The 25,685-nt window shown below is 40.0% G+C and overlaps 1 protein-coding gene across 3 annotated transcripts in view; it reads left to right on the top strand.

Annotated features, from left to right (window-relative positions):
- The window catches only part of ldah (lipid droplet associated hydrolase), a 230,683-nt gene that overhangs the window by 164,872 nt on the left and 40,126 nt on the right, over positions 1-25,685 (top strand). For all 3 annotated transcript variants that reach the window (XM_052024313.1, XM_052024314.1, XM_052024315.1), the window contains one exon: positions 22,419-22,659. In XM_052024313.1, the coding sequence (XP_051880273.1) occupies positions 22,419-22,659 (241 nt within the window). The remainder of the gene's footprint in view (positions 1-22,418; positions 22,660-25,685) is intronic.

Raw genomic sequence — 25,685 nt, 5'->3', positions numbered from 1 at the left:
TTTGAAGATTTAGGATTACAGTTTAAGCATGAAATGAGAGAACAGGTTTTGTTGTGATACACTGCCTTCCCAATTCACTGTAGCATCAGTGAAGGCTCTGTTGGAAGCACCCTTCCCTCTTTGACAGAAGGTTGTGGGTTTAAGTCCCACTCCAGAGATTTGTGCAAAAGAAATTTAGGTTGATGCTTCAGTGCAAAGCTAAAGGAATCCTTTGCATGAGACATTAGTTCAACATCTGCTCTTTCCAGTGGACATGAGCTACCCCATGTTGAAATGTTAAAGAGCAGGATGGTCAGCCTGGTGCTCAATCAGCATCAACAGAGAAACATTATCAGCCCACTGTCATGTGGTAGTTTATAAGAGTGTACGGTTTGCGAATTGACTGCCTCATTTCTTCCAGAAAACATTGACAGTGCTTCAAAATAAATGTACTTGATGGGCTGTAAAGTGCTTTAAGACACCCTAGGGTTATTAAAGGTATTATAGAATTACAAAACTTTTCATTTTATTGTTACTTCCATATAGATGTTGCAGTAAACTCAGATCTAGTTAAGTCTGAAGTTAGTTCTATGATACATCTCCATTCAAGTTCAGACTTTCATTGTAACAGTGCCGAATTCCATGTGTGCCTGCTGAGTTAACAAAGCATCATTATCATTTGGCACTGGGCTATCTCTGTCTAAAACATTATGTGCACTCCCTCTGCAAAAAGATCAACTCTCAGAAATACTGGAACATTCAAAACAAATTCCTTAAAATACTTTTCACATTGATAGAGTAGAATCAATTGTGCAAATTCTTTATCATTTTGTTTATCTGACATATTTATCTAGAAATATCAATTGCTCCATTGCAAGTATGGCAGTCTCACAGCTGCACTTAAAGTTTTACTGCCACTCTTAGAACCATAGAACAAAACGGCACAATACAGGCCCTTCGGCCCACCATGTTGTGCTGCCCTTCAAACCACACCTAAGACTATCTAACCCCTTCCTCCCACATATCCCTCTAACTTAAATTCCTCCATATGCTTATCTAACAATCTCTTGAACTTGTCCAATGTATCAGCCTCCACCACCACCCCAGGCAGCGCATTCCATGCACCAACCACTCTCTGGGTGAAAAACCTCCCTCTGATATCACCCTTGAACTTCCCACCCAATACCTTAAAGCCAAGTCCTCTTGTTTTGAGCATTGGCGCCCTAGGAAAGAGGCGCTGGCTGTCCACTCTATCTATTCCTCTCAATATCTTGTATACCTCTATCATGTCTCCCCTCATCCTCCTTCTCCTCAGTGAGAACAGCCCTAGCTCCTTTAGTCTCCTCATAATCCGTACTCTCTAATCCAGGCAGCATCCTGGTAAATCTCCTCTGCACCCTTTCCAACGCCTCCACATCCTTCCCATAATGAGGTGACCAGAACTGGACACAGTACTCTAAGTGTGGCCTAACCAGAGTTTTGTAAAGCTGCATCATCACTTCGTGGCTCTTAAACTCGATCCCCCAACTTATGAAAGCTAACATCCCATAAGCTTTCTTAACTACCCTATCCACCTGCGAGGTAACTTTCAGTGATCTGTGGATATGAACCCCTAGATCCCTCTGCTCCCCTACACTGCCCAGAATCCTGCCATTTACCTAGTACTCCGCCTTGGAGTTTGTCCTTCCAAAGTGTACTACCTCACACTTCTCTGGATTGAACTCAATCTGCCACTTCTCAGCCCAGCTCTGCATCCTATCAATATCCCTCTGCAAGCTTCGACAGCCTCCACACTATCCACAACACCACCGATCTTTGTGTCATCTGCAAACTTGCCAACCCAGCCTTCCACCCCCTCATCTAAGTCGTTAATAAATATCACAAAAAGTAGAGGTCCCAGAACCGATCCCTGTGGGACCCCACTAGTCACAGCCCTCCAATCCAAATGCACTCCGTCCACCACAACCCTCTGCTTTCTACGGGCAAGCCAATTTTGAATCCACACAGCCGAGCTTCCCCGGATCCCTTGGCCTCTGACCTTCTGAAGAAGCCTACCATGCAGAACTCTTGTTAGTTATTTATTTTTGCAAAGTTACCTGCAACCTCACCTGTTTAATCTTACGAAAGAAAGTTATCAGTAAAAGTTCCATGATCCACAAAAAGGATATGGTAGTGCAATCATGTTCATAGACCAGTACTGTAGAGGCCTGTAATAATGATCCAATGTAGTGAGTTCAGATCTTTGCATGCATTCTTCTGATATTCTGTGGATGAGGAAAAGATTTTTGTACTGACAACCCACATCAAAAAGTCTGCTTGAATCTAAATCACGTACTCTTTAATAGAGTTATGATGATTTATAAAATGTCCTTTCCATCTTTATCCAGTGAAAATAAGTTCAAAACTCACCACACAGATTAAAGCTCCAAGACAAGAAATGTAGTTTTCATTTTCCCTCCAGTCCATGAATGTAATTTTTAATGGAATTCCTCATCAATTGGCACAACTTACAGTGTAACAGAACAAAAAGGACCAACTCCAGCCATCAGCTTTCTAAAAAAGACAACTACAGTCAGGAGGAATTGTGTGAAACTTTGCCACTGTTTCTCCTTCTACTCTTTTGGGTTGAAGCAAAATTTTGAGGGACAACTACATCAGTTCTTTGCCTCTAATACACTATCATTAATTAAATTTCTACAAAAAATAAAACAATTGAAGATCAGAGATTGTTATGTGGATTGTGAAGTCTGATTTTCCTTTCTGTTCTGCGATACATCTGACACACTAATTCATAGACATAAATGGACATGATTATTACGTCCAGCACATGAATGATGCCAGTTTTGCAATTTTCATTGATGCCTGCATCATAGGTCACGCATGTAGAAGAAGTACCTTGCCGTTTTCATGAATTTCAAGACTGGCTTCACTCTTAAGATTGGTGCCACATTTATTGTCCAACTCTTTTTATTTATGTGGTCTGCCTGCTGATTCTCAGGAAGTTTGAATATGCTGATGACCTGGTGTTAACTACAGAAGATAAGACTAAAAGTGATAAAGAACAAATTGATGTTGGATCTGTCAATAACTGCAGAGTATTTCTGCAAGGGGAGATTGCAGCCCGATCCGGCTAAATTGATTGTTTCAGCCTTTCACCTCAAAACCGCAAACCCATGTTCATCTCAACCTAACCTTCTGTGGCAAAAAATACAAAGTAATCCAAGTCCAACCTATGTAGATGAGACACTCAACTAAGTCTTGGCCTTTCTTAACCATCTTTGAAAAATAACTGCAAAGCTCAGTTGATGGGGGAACATGGTGTGGAACCTGTCAAAGTAAGCTTGGCCATGTACTGTTCCCTGTCTGGGGTGCTTGCATTACTACCAGATTTGTGAATGTCCAGTTAAATTCCACAATGCATCCTCTCATTGGAAAAGTATATCATTCATAGCCTTCCATATTTGATGCAATGTGGGGAAACCAGGAGGCTTTACTGTTGGATCACCAGTGACAGGCAATATTGCTCCTCCAGAGATTCATCACAGCGAGGCTGCATTTAGCAAGGTTGCCTGCATGAGTGATTTAACTAATTTCCTTACTCACTGTTTGGTCTGATGGAGAGCTTTGTACTCTCACCCATGAGGAACACAGCACTGCAGCAGTTTGGAGGGAAGTATAGAATGAAACCACCATCCGAAATAAACATCTAATTTCTGACCCAACAATAGAACCACTTTGCATAAAATATGGAAGGCTATAAATCATATATGAATGGAATATGACCTCTCTGGTCACAATGCCCAAATCCTGACTCCGAAATGGAGCGTAATTCCCTTCATCCTTTCCAGCTGTAAATCCTGAAAGTTCCTATCCAACAGCATTGTGGAAATATCTTCGTCATAAGGAATAGCAGTTCAAGAAGATGGCTTACCCCTACCTCCTTAAGAGCAATTAGAGATGGAGGTTAAATGCTGAGAGATGAATAAATAAAACAAAATGGCGTATCAGGAGACCTGCAGAGTGTAATTGCATCAATACTGATTAAACTGTTGACTGCATAACAAAACCCTGCCCTCTATACAAATTTGACAGTCACGTTATGAAACATACACTCTTCTCCCAGAGCATTAGACTGCTTAACTGTAAGTGACATAACTGCTATCTCTTAAACTGGATTTCTAGTTGTTCCAAATCAGCCATACAAAGAAGGAGACTTTCACAGTACCTGTGAGACTATCTCCTCACTACCTGTAGGAAACCTGCCAGACTAGATCCCAACATTGTACTGGGAACCCAACTCCACCTCCTTACTGATCAATCACACTCCTTGACCACAGATCACACACCAACAACCAATCCTAGCAGCTTTCCTCATCCAGATTTCTCCAAATTTCTCTTGTACTAATTACTCCTGACTGATATCTTTTCTCCTGACTGCTTTTAAAACAATCTTACCATTTATTTATCCCAGCATATATCAGATTTCATTATGGAACTGAGAAGCTAAATAGTTAGAATTGAAGAGACTTTACAGTAATCACTGTTTATTCATTCTAAACTATTTTAACATGGATGATCAGCTGTTAAAGCACAAAGAGAAAACCTGCATAATTTTCAACTGAAATATATTTAAGGTATTCCTGATGAACTGATTATTTCTCCACCCATCTACTGAATTGAGGCTATGGTGTCTGATGAAATGGGAGAACTGGTTTTGTTGTGACACACTGCCTTCCCAAACCACTGTAGCAACATTGCCTTCCCAGTCCACTGAAGAACTGTCATATGAATTATGTCACTTATCACTTATCAAGCTGAACTCGCTTTAAAACAAAATGTGAGACTTTGTGTTTCTTGTGCGTTCAGATCTGCCATATAAAATCATATGTAGGACTTATACAGTGAATGGTAACACCCTGGGAGTGTTGTGGAACTGAGGGACCTAGGAGTACAGGTATAAAGTTCACTCAAAGTGACTTCACAGATAGACAGGATGGTGAAGAAGGAGTTTGGCGTTCCGGCCTTCATCAGTCAGGGCATTGCGTATAGGAGTTAGGATGTTATGTTGCAGTTGTACAAGATGTTGGTGAGGTCACACCTGGAGTATTGTGTACAGTTTTGGTCACCTTGTTATAAGAAGGATGTCATTAAGCTGGAAAGAGTACAAAGAGGATTTAGGAGAATGTTGCCAGGACTCAAGGGCCTGAGTTGCAGGGAGAGGTTGGGCAGGCTAGGACTTTATTCCTTAGAGCATAGGACACTAAGGGGTGACCTTATAGAGGTGAATAAAATCATGAGGGTCATAGATAGGGTGAATGCCCACAGTTTTTTTCCCAGGGAATGGAACCAAAAATTAGAGAGCATAGGTTGAAGGTGAGAGGGGAAAAATTTTAAATGGACCTGAGTGACATCTTTTCCAGGCAGAGGGTGGTGTGTATATGGAACGAGCTGCCAGAGAAAGTAGTTTAGGCAGGTACAATAACAACGTTTAAGAGACATTTGGATAAGTATATGGATAGGGAAGGTTTGGAGGTATACAGGTCAAACACAGACAAATGGGATTAACTTAGGTGGTCACCTTGATTGACATAAATGAGTTGGGCTGAAGGCCCTATTTCTGTGCTGTATTACTCTTTGTGTATAGATATTTCTCATAAATCATTAGTTTCTTTGAAATTATGTAGATCTGGCACTTAGATTTGGTTATTTTCTGGAATAAAGGAGTAAGCGAGTTGTGGAAGTGAAGATCCAATTAATGATTTTGTCGTTATTAATTCCCAAGCCTTTTGAAGATCTCTATAACTTTTTAACTTGCTTGTAACACGAGGACCTCAAGGAGGGTTCCTCTCAAAGATCTAACTATCTTGGTGGCAAAAATTTTCCCTTTCTGATATCAGTTGCTGTTGGGTATTAGGAGTCCCTGGCATAGTAGCAATGATGAACATTAAAGAAACCAGACAACAGGAACTCCTTAAGAATTATCTAAGTGCCAAGTAAGAGCATATTTTAACTTAGTTATGCATCTTCTGCATTAATAATACTGAAAGGATAACAAGTGATGGGTGGTGGAAACAGGGTCAATTAAAGTTCTGAAAAGGAAATTAGATACACACTTAAGGGAAAGTAATTTGTAGGTCTATGGGGTAAAAGCTGGAGAATGGGATTGACAAGATTGAGTGATATAAGAAGTTGGCCTGAGCTCAATGGGCCAAATGGGTTCCTTCGGTCATAATAATTCATTGATTTAGAGGAACAAAATTTCCACAGATTTAATGCACCAAGTGTAGCCATGTGTATTGGTGACATCCTCACATGCCAACAATTGTTTTAAATAGAAGCAGAAAATGCTGGAAACCTCTCAGCAAATCAGGCAACATCTATGAACTCTCCACAGATGCTGCCTGATCTGCTGAGTATTCCCAGCATATTTCAGACTTAAGGCATCAGCAGTATTTTGCCTGTCATTTTAAAGTATTTATAATTTCTCTGTTACTTGTGGCTTAACATTCAGTTTGCATGCAGAATTTTCATTTTCTTGCACTCTTTATTCTCAATTTCTTTGCATTTCATTTTTTTCTGTTTTCTTTCTAAACCTCCTTAAAAGTGATACTACTTATCCCTGTTTTGTCAGTGCAGATGAAACATTGCAAGAATTCAATTTGCCAAAGTGAGTGCACACATACACCACTTAGACTTACTTGACATTTCTTGCCCCAAATGAAACCAAATCGACATATTTAAAAGTTATTTTGAAGCCTAGTTTCAACTAGGCAGGCCAGTAATTATATGTAATATCAGCAAATACGTTTTAAAGACCAGTTCAATGATTACTTCAGTAATCTTTAACCTAAAAAAAGATGCTATTAACAGTTGAGAAGAAATTTTAGCTCTAATCACTGCCATGATCTGTTGGAACTTCATTGAAGAAAGATGGATGTCCTACAGTTTTGGTCTCCTTCCTGTGGAAGGAATTACTTGCTTTGGAGGAAGTTTGAGGAAGGTTCGCCAGATTGATTTCTAGGATGTAGGGTTTGTATCATGACAAAGCCTGTATTCCCAAGAAATCAGAAGAATGAGAGGTGACCACATTAAAATATAGATAATTTTTAAGGAGGATTAGCAAGGCAGATGCTGGGATGATGTTAATCACTGCCACATAGGGGGAATCGCAGTCTCAAACTAAGGGATTGACTATTTAGGGATGAAATGAAGAGAAAATTCTTTTCACATTGAGATGTAAATCCTTGGAATTCTCTATGCCAGATATCTATAAATGTTCACCGGTTGAGTATATTTCAAGGCAAGGACCTACCAGATTCATGAAATCGAGGAGAGCAGTGATCTGGCAGGAATTCAGGTTCAGAGTCAGATTAGTTTATTGTCATATACATCAGGGTACGATGAACTTCCTTGCTCATGTGAAGCTCAGAGTAAACAGTGTACATGATAATAATAAATAGAACATTAAATACAGCAATGAGCACAAAAACAATGACAGAAAGGTGCAAAGAAATATAGTAGTGCAAACTGAGGTAATTCAAAAACTAATGCTAAAGTAAATGTAGAAATGAGGTCGCCACAAGCATACCGAAAGGCTTATTTTTATAGACTTCTTATGTTCCTTCTTTATCACATTGGTAACACTTTTGGGATTTTTAGCCTCTTTTAAGAGTCTTGAATCTGAGTTGTCTTTTTAATTGTTTACTGTTAAATTAAATATTAGTGTTATTTCTTCTCAGAGAGCAAAATATTTATCTTTGCCCAGTTCTAAAGCACAAGACTTAAGAAACAGGAGCGGGAGTAGGCCATTCAACCCTTGGCCTGCTCCATCATTCAATAAGATCATGGTTGATCTAACATTCCTTGATCACTTTCCCACCCTATTCCAATGATCCTTGATTAAAATTCTATCTCGCGGCTTTGAATATATTCAAGAATTCAGCCTCCACTGCTTTCTCAGGCATGGAATTTCAAAGACTCGCAACCCTTTCAGAGAAGAAATACTTTCGTCATCTCAAATGGGAGTCCCCTTATTCGGGGACTCTGGTGCCTTATCCCAGTCTCTCCACAAAGACAAACATCCTCCAATATTTACCCTATCGAGCTCCTAAGAATCTTACATGTTTTAATAAAATTGCCTCTCCTAATCTGTATTGAGTACAGACCCAACCTTTTGAACTTTTCCTCATAAGACAAGGGATCATCCTAGTGAACCTTCTTTGAATTCATCTAATGATAATATATCTTCCCTCAAATAAGGGGACCAAAGCTGCACACAACCCCTCAATGTGATTTCAACAATGCCTTGTACAACTGAGCTAGGATTTCCTTACTCTTATACTTCAACCCCTCCCCAAAATAGAAGCCAGTATTCCGTTAGCATTCCTGATTTCCTGTTGCACCTGTATGCTAGTTTTCAGTGCTTCATGCACAAGGGCCCCCAAATCTCTCTGTGATTCAGGTTTCTGTTCTAATACATTCTTCCTTCCAAAGTGAGCAACTTCACATTTTCCCATATCATCAAAGTCAAAGTCGAGATTATTATCATATGCACAAATACATGTATGCATAGGAGCAATGCAAAACTTACTTGCAGCAGACACATTTACAAGAAAAAACATAAATGAAGCATAAATTATACAAAATTATTTAAAAAAAAGGCACACAGTCAGAAGAAAAATAAAGTGGTGCAAAGTGGTTATGTGTTGCTATACTGAAGGTTGTGCAGGTTGGTTCAAGAACCGAATGGTTGAAGGGAAGTAGCTGTTCTTGAACCTGGTAGTGTGGGACTTCAGGCTTCTGTACCTTCTGCCGGGTGATAGCTGCAAGAAGATGGCATGGCCTGGTTAGTGGAGATCTTTGATGATAGATGTTGCCTTCTTGAGGCAACACCTCATGTAGATACCACCGATGGTGGGGAGGGATATGCCAGTGATGTATTGGGCAGAGTCCACTTCTCTCTGCAGCTTCTTGTGTTCCTGTGCATTTGAATTGCAATTCCAGACCATGATGCAACCAGTCAGGATACTTTCAACAGTACATCTGTCGAAGTTTGTGAGAGTGTTCAGTGAGAAGCTGAACCTCCTTAAGCTTCTAAGAAAGTAAAGCGCGCTTTCCTTGCATCCATATTTCATCTGCCAATTTTTTGCCCACTCACTTAACCTAACAATATTTCTCTGTAAATTTTTTTGGATCCTTCTCACAACTTGTCTTCCCCTAGCACCTCTCCATTTTATATAATCCGTAAATTTGGCTGAAGAACATACACTTCCTTCATCTAAAATCATTAATATACATTATAAACAGCTACCACCCCAGCAGTGACCCCAGTAGCACCCCACTAATTACAGGTTGCCAACCTAAAAATGACACCCTTCTCCCTATACACTGCTCCTTGCTAGTTAGATGAGATGATGTTTGTTCATTTTTCCACCAGCACAGGAACATATAGGACATATGTAAAGGGTGGGGAGAAGAGAATCCGCACAGCGTAGTATGTTCAAATCAGCAGCAACACCCTCTGTAATTTTCATTCAGTCAGAAAATGCATAAAATCCTTATTTTTTTACTTTCATATTTTCCATTCATTTATTAGAAAGATCCACACTTGCTGGAAACATACTGTAAATTCAAAACCAAATTCCATGCTGACCTTATGATGAAATGTTGTGTGAGCGTGTTGAAGGCAAATGTATATCATTTAGTTCTTGTAAAGATAAGACAAACATACACCTGGCATTCATGTCTTGAACCTTAAAAGGGAAGAAAACCTTAATGAAAGCAGCAATCAAAGTTAAATTGCTATTGGTCCTTGTTCCACCTAGTGACAACATTTGGTATAATCCCCATCAGCAAAATTGAACATAGCTGTCCTATATTTGCTACAACAACAACAATTTTATGATAAATTTTGATTCAAAATAATATTACAAAGCATGACAATCACACTAGAAATGAAAATCGAGAAAGGTATGTGCAGCACAAATGAACTAATATTGCCCATCTATCATCTAAAATCAAAATTAATCCTCTTAAATGTTTAGTTCCTGTGCGATGTACATGTCTTCCACCAGACCAAAATTGTGGTTTCACTTACTATCAGGTATCAAAAACAGACCCTTTGAAATCGGTAGAGAGGACAAATTTAGTTTCAGTTTTGGAAATTAAATAATTGAAGAAAATGCTTGGAGGAAGATTATAATGTCTGGATAAAAATATTTTTTTTAGTTTCTGAGTTTTCATATTATTTTAAAATACAGCCCTCTTTGTTCACAGGTTTTCCATTCATTTTAACACAATTTCTGCTTTGTAAACATTGGGCAGCAAACCAGGTTCTCCCTTAAGGGGCAAGCCAACATTAGAGTGAAAAGTGTGATTAAATTTGGTAGCTCACAAAAATGGATGCAGGCATCACAATAAGGGATCTATTTCTGGCAAAGAGGCAGCACACCACCTTGTGCAATGAGGGGCCAACATCAGTTATAGCTGGCTTAGAGCAAGGCTTGAGTACCTTGAGGGAACTGCATTATAGCTGCAATAGTGTGGGCAGCTGTCCAGGAAGTGAATCTGACCAGGAAACAGTAAAGGATGGCACAATGTGAGAGCAAGTGGTTTTCACCAAGGTATTCAAACTGGAGGCCTTGGTAGTAGTGACAGAGTGGAGAAAAGGTGCCCTGTATCTGCAGAGGGCCCTCCATACATATACTCAGAAGGCAATGGGAGATGATAGCTCTGACATTTAATGCCACTAGTCAAATTTAAAGGGCCTGGATCCACTGTTGCAAGAATTTCAACAACCTCTTAGAAGAGGTCGAGGTCAGCAAATGGATGTCCAAATGTCATATCCTACCAACTGCACTAATGGACTGGTACTACTCAACTTACCTCAGCCCTTTCACCCAGGACTTGTATAAAATGTCTGTATGGTTCACCTCACTGCCCTGCAGGTAACACTGTTCAAATGTCGTATCCACATTTTACAGCTTGCACATACAGCCAGCTATTCAGCCATGACATCCAATCAGCTAAATAGACATCAGGAGATGCTTTCCTCTGCCACAGAGGGAAGAATGGTGCACAACCTGAGACAACAAGAGTAAACCAAAAGAGGATAGACACACCTGCATGCTTTAATCATCCAGGGGAGATCATTATTAGGATAGGAATTACTGATTTCATGGCCAACAGCTGTGTTGGATCAGTTGAAGACAGTTTCCTCACTCCCTCCTGGCCCAGTGATCTCTTCTGCTTTCCAAACTGCAGGTTATTAAAAATGCATCTTCTACTCCCTACCCCATTTCCCTGCAACTGTCCTCAACAAATCTTATCCTTATGCCTCTCTCCTTTCAGAAAACTAAGAAATGTAAGTTGGCCATTTGCAACAACAGGAAGACAGACTCACTTAATTTCACACCTGCAATTGTCAGATACTGGCAGTGAGTGTAATTTAGAGGATAGATTGCAGATGGCAACTGCATATGCTTAGATACCAACCACAAGTGGGTTGCAGCAAGAGAACAAGAGCACTGCAGGTGCTTGTCCAGGTTGCACACCAGTTTTTTTTTACATAACTTAGCTAATGCCTTTTTGAAGGGTTAGGCTACAGAAGAATGTTGATAGGCATACACAATAAAATTCATGGTGCTCTGGGAAATATGTCCTAAAAAAGTCTGCATTCATTGTCAAGAAGCAAGGACTCCAGCACCAACTTGGCACAGGGCATTGCACGGAGGCTATATTTTCCTGCATGGATGCAGTGCCAGCTTTGTTTCAACACTTGCAAATCAAATAATTATTCACCATCTGATGGCCAATGTCTTAGCTTCTGTTGCAGCATAAGGTTTAAGTGCTGCAGTGGAGGGTCAGACTGCTCTCATGCAAGCCAGCTTGCTACCATCACAGCCACGTTTAATAGTGCACAAGGGATTAGCAGCTGTCCCTCTCCTCCAAAAGAATACTGGGATCAATGAAGCATTGGCCCAAGGAGCTTGTAGAAAATGGCACAGATCAGACCAAACACCAACATTTATAAAAATGTCACTTTGCAATGGCATGGCCCCTTGCTATGGTTCTCAGTCACACTCAGAATGATAACTTTTGCATTTATTAATCTTGGAGCTTTTAATAAGTCCCTAATAGGACCAATGCCTCGTCTCAGCAGTTCCAGTGTATATAGAGGGTTTTTTGGACACTTTGTCAAGCTGTTGATTGAATACTGTTTAAGCTGGACAAGGGAATCGACACTCAAATGGTTTGAGTTTTCCTAAGCAATTTGGCCAGATTGAAATTCTAGCTCATCTTCAGATTCTGCACTAAACTACAATCTCTGCAGCCGTGCAAGTGAATTTCATTACTCTACAGTTTTGTTTTATTTTTAGGTGGCCTCTGATCCATGCAGAACTAAAAAGCAAAATGCTGCTCTGTGTTTTATTGAGGATGATCTGTGAGTCCATGCCATAAAGCTCTGAAGAAACCTTGCAAACAATGGGGAAAAGACTATTCCCAACACCCACAGACCCACCTTCCCCCAATAAATCTAATGTACTTTCGTCATTTGGAAAGCTAAATGTTAAAGCACTTGAAGATGCCCAGACACAAGACTAGAGACAGTAACCAATCCGTTCACGGGAGGTTGGTGGCTGTGCAAATATTTTGAGGCAGCATGTCTTAATTTTAATCTTTTTTTTAAAACTACTATTGCCTGGAGTTTCAGAGGTGTTGGGTAACCAAACAGGTAAATGGAAATGGACTCCATATGGCCCAGGAAGAACAGGAACATTTTCCTCCTAGCCCAGTCATCTTAACTAAATTTCCCACCAGGGCATCCCCATAAATATTACCTTCCAGCTGCGCTCTGGGTCCCATCCCAGATGCCATCTCTAACTCAATGAACTCTGACTCTCAAGTCTCTGACTGCTTTCAATCTCTCACTGATGCTCCCCATCCACCCATCTCTTCCTTCTACTTCCTGACCCCTCCCAATCTCTGCCTTCAGTCTCTCCCAACCCCCATGCAATCACTTCCAAACGTCTAAATATTGTAATCAGTCCCCCTCAACCCACTCACTATCTGAACCCCCAGCACTCCCAAACTTAACCGTTCTTTGGTGCGGTCCGTTCTGCAATTAGGTAGCAAATAAGGATAACATTCAGACAGGTATTTCGTTAAAACTCCAAGTCATTGAACACAAATTTCCAAGTTTCCTGGATATTTACTCCTCCCAAAGTTGAGAAATCTTGCCTCAATAAATCTTGTGCCCATTTTGTTGATGCAATGTAAATTGATTTCTGATGGGCAAAATATACTGAGGACATAAAATCAGAAAGTACACTTGTTTATCTATAAACATCGCCACAGAACAATAATGAACAGTGATCTAATTTTCACCTCTGGATTTTTGATGATTTCACTTGAAAGGTTACTGTCATTCCTGTTAAATTAAATTTAGCTCGCAAGAGATTAATGCTGCAGACCATCTGCTTGCTGATACATGTGGTTTAGGTTTAAAGTGGTGCTTCACAACTTTTCTGGGGGGAGGTCTGATTCAACAATCTGAATCACTTCTGAAGACCACATGTGCTAGCACACTATCTGGATGCATCATGGTTTGGTATGGCAACTGCTCTGCCAGGACTGCAAGAAAATGCAGAGAGTTGTGGACACAGCCCAGCACATCACAGAAACCAGCCTCCCCTCCAGAACTCCGTCTATACCTCTCACTGCCTTGGTGAAGCAGCCAGCATAATCAAAGACACCACCCACGTGGGTCATTCTCTCTTCTCCCTCCTCCCATCAGGCAGAAGATACAGGAGCCTGAGGGCACATACCGCCAAGCTCAAGAACAGCTTCTGTCTCACTGTTATAAGACCATTGAATGGTTCCCTTATACGATGAGATGGACTCTTGACCTCACAATCTAACTTGTTATGACCTTGCACCTTATGGTCTACCTGCACTGCACTTCCTCTGTAGCTGTGACACTTTACTCTGTATTCTGTTATTGTTTTTACCCTGTACTACCTCAATGCACTGTGTGATGAATTGATCTGTACCAACAGTATGCAAGACAGGTTCTTCACTGTACCTCGGTACAAGTGACAATAATAAATAAATACCAATACATGTCCCAAATCTCCTGACATATTATTACTGCTGTCATTTCAATTGCACCCAGGTTTGGACACCACATGAAGTCCCTTGTGGAATATCAGCTTCCTAAAGCAACTGCTGGGAAAAGGTCCAACAAAACCTGTTTCAAGATCTGTGACTCTGGTCATTTCAATGGACAGGAATGATTCTAAGGGGGATAGGAAATTTTAAGGTGATTTGCATTTTTAAATTAACAAAGTTTATTTTAAAATCATTTAATTAACATAAATTACTTATTTAAATGTTTTCAAACTCTTTTAAATTCTTATCAAAACTCTCAATTTCTTTTTTAATTTAATTTTCAATGGTTGATTAATTATCATTAATTAATCATATTTATCACGTTTGTTTATTTATCAACATCTTTGAATGTCCAATGTTGACTGACATCCAAAGTGTTTTAAAAGTTTTGACAACCGGTTTAGCCTGGTAATGTCAAAGCAATTCTGGGGTATGTCTGGCCATATTGAAGGGGAGTATAAAGTACATCAAGCATATATCTTAATTGTTACATTTGACAAGTGGTTGATGCAACACAACATATGCAGATTTAAAGAGTCTCTCCGTTGTGATTTGTTGTGGATTTTTTAACCTTGATTTAATTGGTCCTTGAATTTCTCAAATGTGGTATAAAGACATTCTTCATGATAGTTTTGAAATTGACATTGTGCAGGATGTGCTAATTCAAAACCATCTTCTTGGGCCAAGTGCTGCTGTAACTGAGCTGGTGTGAGAGAGCAGCAAGCACACGCCACTCACTGAGGTCACATAGACCACAGTCCCACTGCTGTATATAATCATCTTAGACAAACTGGTGAATGAAGAATTGCACCCTAACTTTCACTTCAGCTTGAAAAATTAAAGTCTTTTCGACAGTCCTATAAGTATTCACGTCCATGTTAATAGCATGGCCCCATCCAGTTGTGTCAGTAGAGTTAGTTACAGCAACCCCATATCCAAGAAGAATAGCAGCTCATTTAACAGTACCAATCCCCAGGCGCAGGGAGTTGAAAGAGGGTCATTGGTCAATACGCAGTTTCCTACCTAGCTAGGAAACAAAGGAGATAATAATAATTTTCAGATTGAAAGATCTAGAACAGATTAACAAGGAGATGGTTGTCCTTGAGGTTATACTGACCATGTTCAGAAGGATTATAAGCATGTACTTATTGAGCCCAATAACAGAAACAATAGTGCTGGGTCGGTCAACTTAGCCCTTGCCATCTGATAGCCCCAAGCTAATGGCACAGTTGCATTAAATCTTTGTGGCCATACACCGCCTAAGTCTGGCATCACTGCCTCAGTTATTTCACAAGGCCAGAGCGGGGCATGAGCAGCAACTAGGCTGGAAATAAGCTGGAATTCATTGTATTTGTTATTCTCATTGCTCCACTTTTTAGTGGAATAAATCAAATTGTCAATTTATATTTGTCCCCATCTCAGTGAAATGTTCATCACTTCACCCACAGGAAGGGTGGAGAAGCACACATGTGGTTTTACAGTATCCAGAGAAATGATGGGTAAGTGCCCTGACCTCAGCAATGCTGCTTGTAGGTTTTTGTGAACAGTCTGAAAGAAATTTTGATTAATGTGACATTCTGTCAAATTGGACTGCAGTTCACCATTAAGTATATCATTATGCTGTCTTTGAAAAATGTAAAGGATTTTTATTGGTATATAATAGGTATGAACTACATCAAGCATATATCTTAACTGTTACATTTGACAAGTGGTTGATGCAACACAACATATGCAGATTTAAAGAGTCTCTCCGTTGTGATTTGTTATGGATTTTTTAAACTTGATTTAATTAGTCCTTGAATTTCTCAAATGTGGTATAAAGACATTCTTCATGATAGTTTTGAAATTGACAAGTGTGGTTTAGCAGAAATCAAAAAAAAATCAAAATTATTCTGGCTTCTGCCCTCTTCTTTTCCAGTCCTGATGAAGGGTCTGTTCCCTAAACATCGACTGTTTATTTCCCTCCATAGCTGCTGCCTGACTTGCTGAGTTCCTCCAGCACTTTTTGTGTACTTCCCCAGTTATCATTGCTCAGATGTTTTGATTTCTTTCTCTAACTGTGTTGGTGCTGGTGGGCCACTTTTACTTTTCATTATATGAACGTTTCAGTGTCTCTGCAAAAACTTAAAAATGTTACACTGAATTTGAAGTTGTTTACCCACCAAATCTTGGAGAAGCTTCATGAGATTTAGTTCACTAGTTCCTGAACATGGATGTAGGGATTCCCTTGCACAATTAACCTATGCCCATTGATTAAAATGCAGGCAGCATAATGCCTTTGTGGTGCCAGTTTATTAGAATGATTGCTGTGTTGCAATATCCTTCACATGAATGCTTCAGTAGGGGGCCCAAGAGTGATGCTTTCTAGATTTTCTGAAGCCAGCCTGCACTGCTTAAACCAAGTCTGTAGCTTTCAAAGGGGAGTCACGTTATTCTTGATCAGGCATTGTGCAAGAAGTGAATCTGAACTTGAAAACAATGCAAAAGGTATAATGTGTGTGAGCATCTGGAGCTTCAAATTTTTCAGGCACTGCACTGGGGGTCTTGGTGGAGAAGGAAGGAGAAGTTTCCTGTAATCACAGGAAAGCCCCCGGATACATGGTCACAAGGCAATGAGACCAGATGCCTGTGGAGATCAGTGCCAAGAATCATGCCGTGAGGAGCTGGATGAAGTGCCAATAGTTCAGTATTCACACATAACAGGTCAAAATCAGTCTCCAACAATCTCTATCAATCGAGACCTATACCTAACATAGTTATGTTTTATCCCACCCTCACAAACAATGCTGTGGCAAGGCTCAGGTCCATACCTCACAACCTGCACACTCCACCAACCATTTATAGGTTGCAAGGGGCCTGGCAATGCACTTCCCTTTCTCCTGCAAAGCAAAGTAGTGCACAAAGTAGCTGGTAAGGCACAGGCAGGTTTATATTTCCAAGCCCTCATGGAGGATATAGAGTCAAAAAGCCATACAGCATGAAAGCAGGTACTTCAGCCCACCCTGACAGTGCTAGCCTTCAAGCACCTACCTATAACCAATTGCATTTCCCAGCACTCACCTGTAGCCTTCAATGCCATGGCATTTCAGGTGCTCATCTGAATACCTACTAAATGTTATGAGAGTTCCTGCCTGCATCACCTTCTCAGGCAGTATGTTCCAGATTTCAACCACCCTCTGGATGAAAAAGTTCCTTCTCAAACCTCCTCAAAATCTCCTACCCCTTATCTATGCTCTCTGTTAATAGAGATCTCTGCTAAAGGAAAAAGTTTCTTACTACCTATCATACTGTATCTATGCCCCTCCTAATTTTATATACTTCACTGAAGACAAACTGCACCCTTGTCTACTCCAAAACAAAACATTTACTCTCTCATAGCCGAAACAGTCCATCCCAGATGAATCCTGGTGAATCTCCTCTGCACCTCTTCCAGTGCAATCGTCTCCTTCTAGTAGTATGGTGACCAGAACTTCACTCAGTACTCCCTGCTGTGACCTAACTAATGTCTTATATAGTTATACAGTAATTTCCCTGCTTTTTTATTCTATGTCCTGGCTATGAAAGCAAGTATCCTGTAGGTATCTATCTGTGCTGCTACCTTCACGGATCCTCTGTACTTCTAAGGGTCCTACCATTCATTGTGTATATCCTAGCCTTGCTACTCCTCCCAAAATGTAATGCCTCACACTTAATAGCAGATTAAATTCCATCTGCCATTTCTCTGTCTATCTTACCGAATGATCAACTGGTTGTCCTCAACATTAGTGTCCCACAACTCTACGCCCTATACACTCATGACTGCGTTGCCAGATTCTGCTCTAACTCCATCTGCAAGTTTGCAGATGACACCAACGTAGTGGGCCGAATCTCAAATAACAATGAGTCAGAGTATAGGAAGGAGATAGAGAGCCTAGTGACATGGTGTCATGACAACAACCTTGCCCTCACTGTTAGCAAAACTACAGATCTAGTCATTGACTTCAGGAAGGAGAGCAGTGCACATGCTGCTGTTTAAATCAATGGTGCTGAGGTTGAGAGGGTTGAAAACTTGGTTCCTAGGAGTGAACATCACCAGTAGCGTCTCCTGGTCCAACCACATAGACGCTGTGGTCAAGAAAGCACAATAGTACCTCTCCTTCCTCAGGAAGCTAAAGAAATTTGGCAAGTCCCCTTTGACCCTCACCAATTTTTATCAATGCACCATAGAAAGCATCACAACTTGATATGACAACTGCTCTGTCTGAGAGCGCAAGAAACTGCAAAGGGTTGTGGACACAGCTCAGTATATCACGGAAACCAGCCTCCCCTCCATGGACTCTGTCTACACTTTTCGCTGCCTCGGTAAAGCAGCCAACATAATCAAAGATCCCACCCACCCTGGACATTCTCTTTTCTGTCCCCTCCTATCGGGCAGAAGATACAAAAGCCTGAAAGCATGTACCAGCAGTCTCAAGGACAGCTCCCCTAGTAAGATAAAATGGACTCTTGACCTCACAATCTACCTCATCATGGCCTTGAACCTTATTGTCTACCTGCACTGCACTTCCTCTGTAACTGTAGCACTTTATTCTGCATTCTGTTATTGTTTTCCCTTGTACTACCTCAATGTAATATTGTAATGAAATGATCTATGTGGGTGGCATGCAAAACAAAGTTTTCACTGTATCTCGGTACATGTGACAATAGTAAACCAATTTACCAATTTAGTCAAAGACTACCTTCTTCACTAATCCATATCATCACCAATCTTCAGTCATCTGCGAACATACCTCCTGCATTCACATCCAGGTCATTGATGTATATAACAAAAAGCAAGGTACACCATTGGCCACAGGCATCCAATCACAAAAACAACCCTCAACCATTACACCCTGCCTCCTATCACCAAGCCAATTTTTGGTCCAATTTGCTACATTGTCCAAGATTCCATGGGCTCCTATCTTTTTGACCAGTCCCCCATGCGGGATCTTGTCAAAGGCCTTGGTGAAGTCCATGTAGACTACATCAACTGCAATACCCTCATCAACACACTTAGTCACCTCCTCAAAAAAATTAGTCAGACAAGACTTCTCCTCAGCAAAGCCATGCTGACTATCCTTGATCAATCCCTGCCTCTCCTGTCCCTCAGAATTTTTCCCAATTATTTCCCCTTACCAACTTTTAATTACCTGGCTTCTCCCTGCTGCTCTTCTTGGTTAACTGTACCACAATCACTGTCCTCCAGTCATTATATGGCATTTGTCCTATGGCCAGAGAAGATTTTGAAATGATTATCAGAGTCCCAGCAATCTCCATCCTTACCACCAATAGCAGCCTGTGATCCAGACCCTGGGGATTGGTGGATATGATGGAATGGGGATATCGTGCCAAGCATTAAAGGAACAGCTATCGCTAATGCTGTGACCAGTGATGAAGCTGAAATGTCTCACATGACAGCATCTTTGTTTATAACTGTCATCTCACACCCCATCTTCTCTTCACATTCGCATCTGAATTACAGAGCATCTCTTGCTTCCCACTCTCAGTACACCAAACACTTGCAAGACTGTATCAGCAGTCAAAAGAACTTGATCAGCAACTGACCAACACATTATTGATGATTCTTTAAACAGTGTTGCTGCTTAATGTGTGTCCAGTTATACAAGGTAACTGAGAGTGATGGCTGGAAAATTGAAACACAGTAAGTTGCTGGTCATGCTATACAAATCAGCATTATGTATTGACACCATGATCTGCCTCATCCACATATATCAGTGTTACTTTCACAGGCCTTAATACTTTCACCAAGATGGCATCCAGTGTAATTTGCAACAGAATTGTGTGTGTGTGTTTGTGTGTGTGTGTGTGTGTGTGTGTGTCTCTCTCTCTCTGTGTATGTGTTCTCAAACAGTGGTTGCTACCAAGCCAAGATTGTTGCTTATCAACTCATCAATCCCTGGAGTCCTTTTAAAATTCTGCACCTAAACAACTTTCTGCTGTTCAAGAATAAGATGATATCTGTCAGATTCTGACCAATTTTGTTAATTTTCTTATACTGGCTCAGGGTATTTGATTTTGTTTGTGAGGAAAAAATGGCTTGCACAGTGGATGCACAGTCTGTAATGGGCTACCTGCAATTTCACTAACTTAGCGATTTCCCCAGGTTCAATACTCATATCCAGCTCTCCATCTTTTGGATTTTTAAAATAGTTAGACTTCCTTAGGATAATGAATTTCTGTCAGTAACCTGTACTCGAGCTCTTTGATCTGTTATCTTGACATCCTGCATTTGGTGAAATAATGGTTTCCACCTCCAATCATTTTCTGGAAACCACGCCTACTTCAGATTAACTCCATAAACCCTGACATGCAGACTTCACAATTTAACTCATTCTGTATCCAGTGATCAGTGGATCCAACTGCCATAAGTGGGACAGTAACAGCCTAAAAATGGTTTCTCACCGGCTCACTTATGGTACTGTGACAGCTGTGGACAGGGACCTTGGATAGCCAGTTGTAGCATCTGTCAGTTTCAGTCAGGTAGTCACTAGAGGTGTGCAAATCTGGATCCCATAAGGTACAAACCACCCAAAATGCACCATTAAGATATAAATAGACCTCGTGTGCATGGTATGTGCTCCTTCTATCTATACTGATGTTCAGCAATATATCCACCTAATCCAAGAGTGATAAGTGACTGCTAAGTGCACTTCTCAGAGGGGCAGCTAGTATAAGTGGGCTGGAGCTGTCTGACAGTATGCTTTAATATAACACCAATTTTCCTCCTTTTATTATTTTTCCCTCCTTTTAATGTTTTTTCTGTCACCTTGATATCTCAGATCACGGAGAGAATATGTATATTTGTCCCTTCCATGATGTCTCCTACTCCTCTGTTTCTTACCACACTTTCAGGATCTCAATTTCCCTTTTCTTTTGCTTTGTCTCTGCCCTTTCAAGTTGATGGAGGCTATTCAGCCAGGACCCCAGACTGGTAATGGGGAACAAGAAAGATCTGGCCAAGCCTGCAGATGGACATTGGAAACAGGAGAGGAACTTGACTCAGAAAATATTTCAATGAGAGCAGCAAAAGGTACTTCAATAACATGGGCAGGAAGAGAGATTGGCCTAGCAGATTGCTTCACTCATTTACAGGCTCCCTAGAAACTTCAGTAATTTGAAAGAATTACATTGTATATTGTAGATATTTAGAAAATTAATGAAAATGCAAAATATTCCAGAGAGGGTTCTGTTGGCTCCTGTCAGAGGCAAAAGTTCCCATTTCATTGAGCATCATTCAGGTGGTGTAAAGACTAATCAATGATGGAAATGTCTGGCAAGAACTCGGAAGCCTCCAACCTCTCTGTGTATGGGGAGATATAATTTAAGTCCATTGTGCAGGTGAGGCAGCCAGACATTATCATGGCCATGTCATGTGACAGAGTTTTACTTCTTAGAAGTATAGAAAGTAAGGAAGGAAGTGCTAGGAAGATTTTCCATGACTGTTTGATGAATAAGTAATTATTAGAGCTACTTCCTCTCCTTTAATCTTTTCAACAATTTTACAGATATGTAGAGTTGTTCCCTCAGAACGAAGCACGTTCAACATATTCTGCAAACCTATACTTATCATACATCACAATCGTTTGAAGTAGGTAATCTTTGCCTCCAAGTGAATTGAAGCAAAATTGAGGGAACAGTTAGTACAATTCATCTATCTTTAAGAACATACATGACCATAAGAAATAGAAGCAGGAAAAGGCCACTCGGCCCCTTGACCTGCTCTGCCATTCAGTAAGATCATGGCTGATCTTTCACATGATTTCTTGTCCTAACCCCATATCCCACAATTCCCTTAATATCCAAAAATTTCATAGTACTTATTGAATAATGGAAGCTTATGATTATTTCACAATGAACCAATTACTTTTCTGGCACTTGCTTTAAACAGAAGATGTAGCTGATTGCAATGCTATTAAAATTTATTTGGAAAACATAAAAAAGAATGATCCAGTGTTTCTGCGCATTGTCTCCTGTGGCAGTTCAATACCTCCTAAATTAGTAAGTTATGAACCATTTTTCTTTGGAATTTGACAACAGCTTTCAGTGTTACCAAGCTACCAGTTTATCTAGTTCAGGCATTTCAAGCAGCCTGTAATTATGTGCAAAGGTTATTAATGTACCTGACAAACCTCACTTCACTTCAAAAGAAGGGGGGAAACAAGGGCATGGTTCCAGAATTTGATAGTGCCAGAGGCTTTACTTATTTGTGTTTTCTCTCACTGGTTCCGCAGGTTCTGAAAGCGATATTACTTTTTCCAACAATTGAACGCATGGCTGAGTCACCGCAAGGCAAGCTTATGACACCAGTACTTCAGAATCTTCGCTTCCTGATATATGTTCCGATCTACTTCCTTTCATTTTTGCCAGAAAGTATCAAGGCCTCATTGGTGAAGTGGGCGCTGCAGGGTTTGCAACCACTAGATGAAGCTACTGTCTCCGCTTCTCTTAATCTCTTCAGTGTCGATTGTGCAGGTGAGATGAATCACCCCCTCCCAACCATTTTCACCTTTAACATTCAACTTCCCTGGTTTTGAACAGATTTATGCATTTTCTAAGGAAATCAGCTGCATAATCCGCTCAAAAGGATCTTTTCTACCTGTGAAACCTTGTTTATCCATAGTTCACATCATACAACATTCACATTATTGAAGTACACAAAAGAAATACATTGCATAGATCTGGTTATATCGTACATGTAAACAAAATGACAACGCCGTTCTATTTAGTCACTATTACAACAAAGCTCAGAACAAGAAGCAACAAGAGTCCTTTCCTGTCTTAACTAGCCAGTCTATTGAGTAGACTGGCTATTTTTTTATAAAAATGCTAAGATCCTATTGGAATGGAGTGTAAAACAACATTTCTGAAAACTGTAGACACTTTAATATTACCAAGTAATGGCAGTATATGCTGTAATACTGATAAAGATTCATGTGAATTTCTGGATTCTTTCAGACTGAGTTATAAAATGTGTACCACAGTAAATTATTTGGCTCCATATCTAAAGACATGAGATTTAAATTTGAATTTCATCATGGCAGCTGAGAAATTTAAGTTCATGTAACCTGAAATAAAAATCTGGGATCAGTAACGATGACCACAAAACTCAAAGATTGTGAACAAAAGCTCATCTGGTTCATCAATGTTTTTCAGGGACAGAATCTTCCATGTTTACCCCATCTGGCCTATATGTGTTTTTGGACCCAAACTATGTAGTTGTCCTCTGAAGTAGTCTGCAGACCACACAATTCAGGGGCAATTACAAATGGGCAGTACATGCTGGCTTTGTCATAAATGAATATAACCATTTATGAAAGCTCCCACATTAGTTTGGACTGGAAAGGAACTTTAAGATAGATGATGCTTCATTTTCACCCATACTTCAATGTGAAAATTGACAGAAAATAAAATGCTTTGACTATTTTGGATTCTTTGTAACATTTTAAAATGGGCTGCTGATGGTAGCATATTTATGAAGGGCAAAGCTAACTCTTCTGATGGCAGTGTGGATAAATGAGACTGGGACATTGGTCCCAGAGATACTTCACTGACTTAATCTTGGTTCTGGTCCCAGGGTTAATTACATGGAAAATGCAAGCTTCCTGGCCTTCATTTTTGACTGCTGCCATTATGAGTTTGAATCTGTGCTTTATTACAGCTGCTATTAGCACTTAAGTATGAACACAAGGGAACAATAATCAGTCTAAGATTTTGAGAGAATAAGTACCAGGAAACAGAGGAATAAGATACAGATAATGTTTTGGATGAATTACAGATGATGGAAGTCAGCTCAGTCAAGTCTAGAGGTGAGAAATCCATGGATAAGGGTTTCAGTAAAAGAAGAATTGAGGATTTGTTGGGACTACAAACAAACACATCTTTATCTCCTGTTTCATTTCACTTGTAGGAACATAGGAACTGGATTAGAGTCATTTCGCCCATCAAACCTGATGGGTCAAGAGTCCATCTTATTGTACTAGAGGACCATTCAATAGTCTTATAACAGTGGGATGGAAGCTGTCCTTGAGCCTGGTGGTATGTGCTTTCAAGCTTTTGTGTCTTGTTCACCCCTCCTATTGGGCAAAAGATACAAAAGCCTGAAAGCATGTACCACCAGGCTCAAGAACAGCTTCTACCACACTGTTATAAGACTATTAAACGGTTACCTAGAACGATAAGATGGACTCTTGACCTCACACTCTACCTCGTTATGACCTTACATCTTATTGTCTACCTGCACTGCACTTTTTCTGTAACTGTAACACTTTATTCTGCATTCTTTTATTGTTTTCCCTTGTACTACCTCAATGCACTGTGGTAATGAAATGATCTTTATGGATGGCAAGCAAAACAAAGTTTTTCACTGTACTGTGGTACATGTGATGATAATAAACCAATTTACCTGATGGTGGCTGATCAGTGAACTTGCTCAATGTACCCTTTCCGTATATCCCTTAATAGTTTTGGTTATCAAAAAGTCATCAATTTCAGATTTTAAATTAATAATTCACCCAATAATTATTGCTGTTTGTGGAAGATAGTTCCAAATTTCCACCATGCTGTGCATGTAGAAGAGTTTCTTAACTTCACTCCTGAAAGATCTGGCTCTAATTTTTTAGGCTGCCCTCTAAGTCTGAGACTCCCAAAGCAATGGAAATATTTTTCTCTTTATCTGCCCCATCATTCCCCTTGATACCCTGTAAGTTTCAATCAAATTTACACTTAACTTTCTAAATACTACGGAGTGCACCTCTCCTCATAATCCAATCCCTGAGTGCAGGTCTCTTTTTGGTTAATCTGTGCTGGACTCCCTTCAGAGTCCATGTATCCTTCCAATGTTGTGTTGCCCAGAAGTGCTCACAAAACTCAAGGATTCCAGCCATCCTAGATCATGTCTCAGTGAAGTTGCCAATTGGTACTCTTTCTTGGGTAGTTTTATTTGAGCCAAAGTTTCAATCGTGGAAAGTAATGCACCTGTGAAAATACATTAAAAATGTTAAAAATATTTTTACTTGTATATTCATCAGAGTAAATTCTATAAAGAAATCATAAAACAATACATATAGTTTGTTTCTCATGAATATTTTCTAATCACATTCACATTCAACTAAGCAATCCGCCTCCTCTAGACTTGTTCATTCCAGTGAAATTTTTACCAAAAATAACCACAACAAATCCTAATCTCAAAATGAGCTAAATCGTGCTGTCAAGTGCCATAGTCAAAGAATATTTCAAAAATAGATTTGGAAAATAGATTTGGTACACTTCTCGCCCTACAGTAAGGTTTTTAACCTTTCCCACTTCAACAGTATACTCTATTGAGTATTCATTAAGCTCATCTGTTAACTTGCTGGTCAAGCAAGTTTATAAAGGTGGAGATCATCACTTCAGCTACGTGACAGTTCTACTCAACCTACACTAAATTCTCCACTTGGCATAAGAAGGCTTTTGCCTTTAGCATAGGTATTATGTCACCTCTTACCTCTGTCTTCTAAAAT

This window comes from Pristis pectinata, chromosome 10 (genome assembly GCF_009764475.1).
Source record: "Pristis pectinata isolate sPriPec2 chromosome 10, sPriPec2.1.pri, whole genome shotgun sequence".
NCBI lineage: Eukaryota > Metazoa > Chordata > Chondrichthyes > Rhinopristiformes > Pristidae > Pristis > Pristis pectinata.
This window is presented reverse-complemented; position numbering and strand designations above follow the sequence as displayed.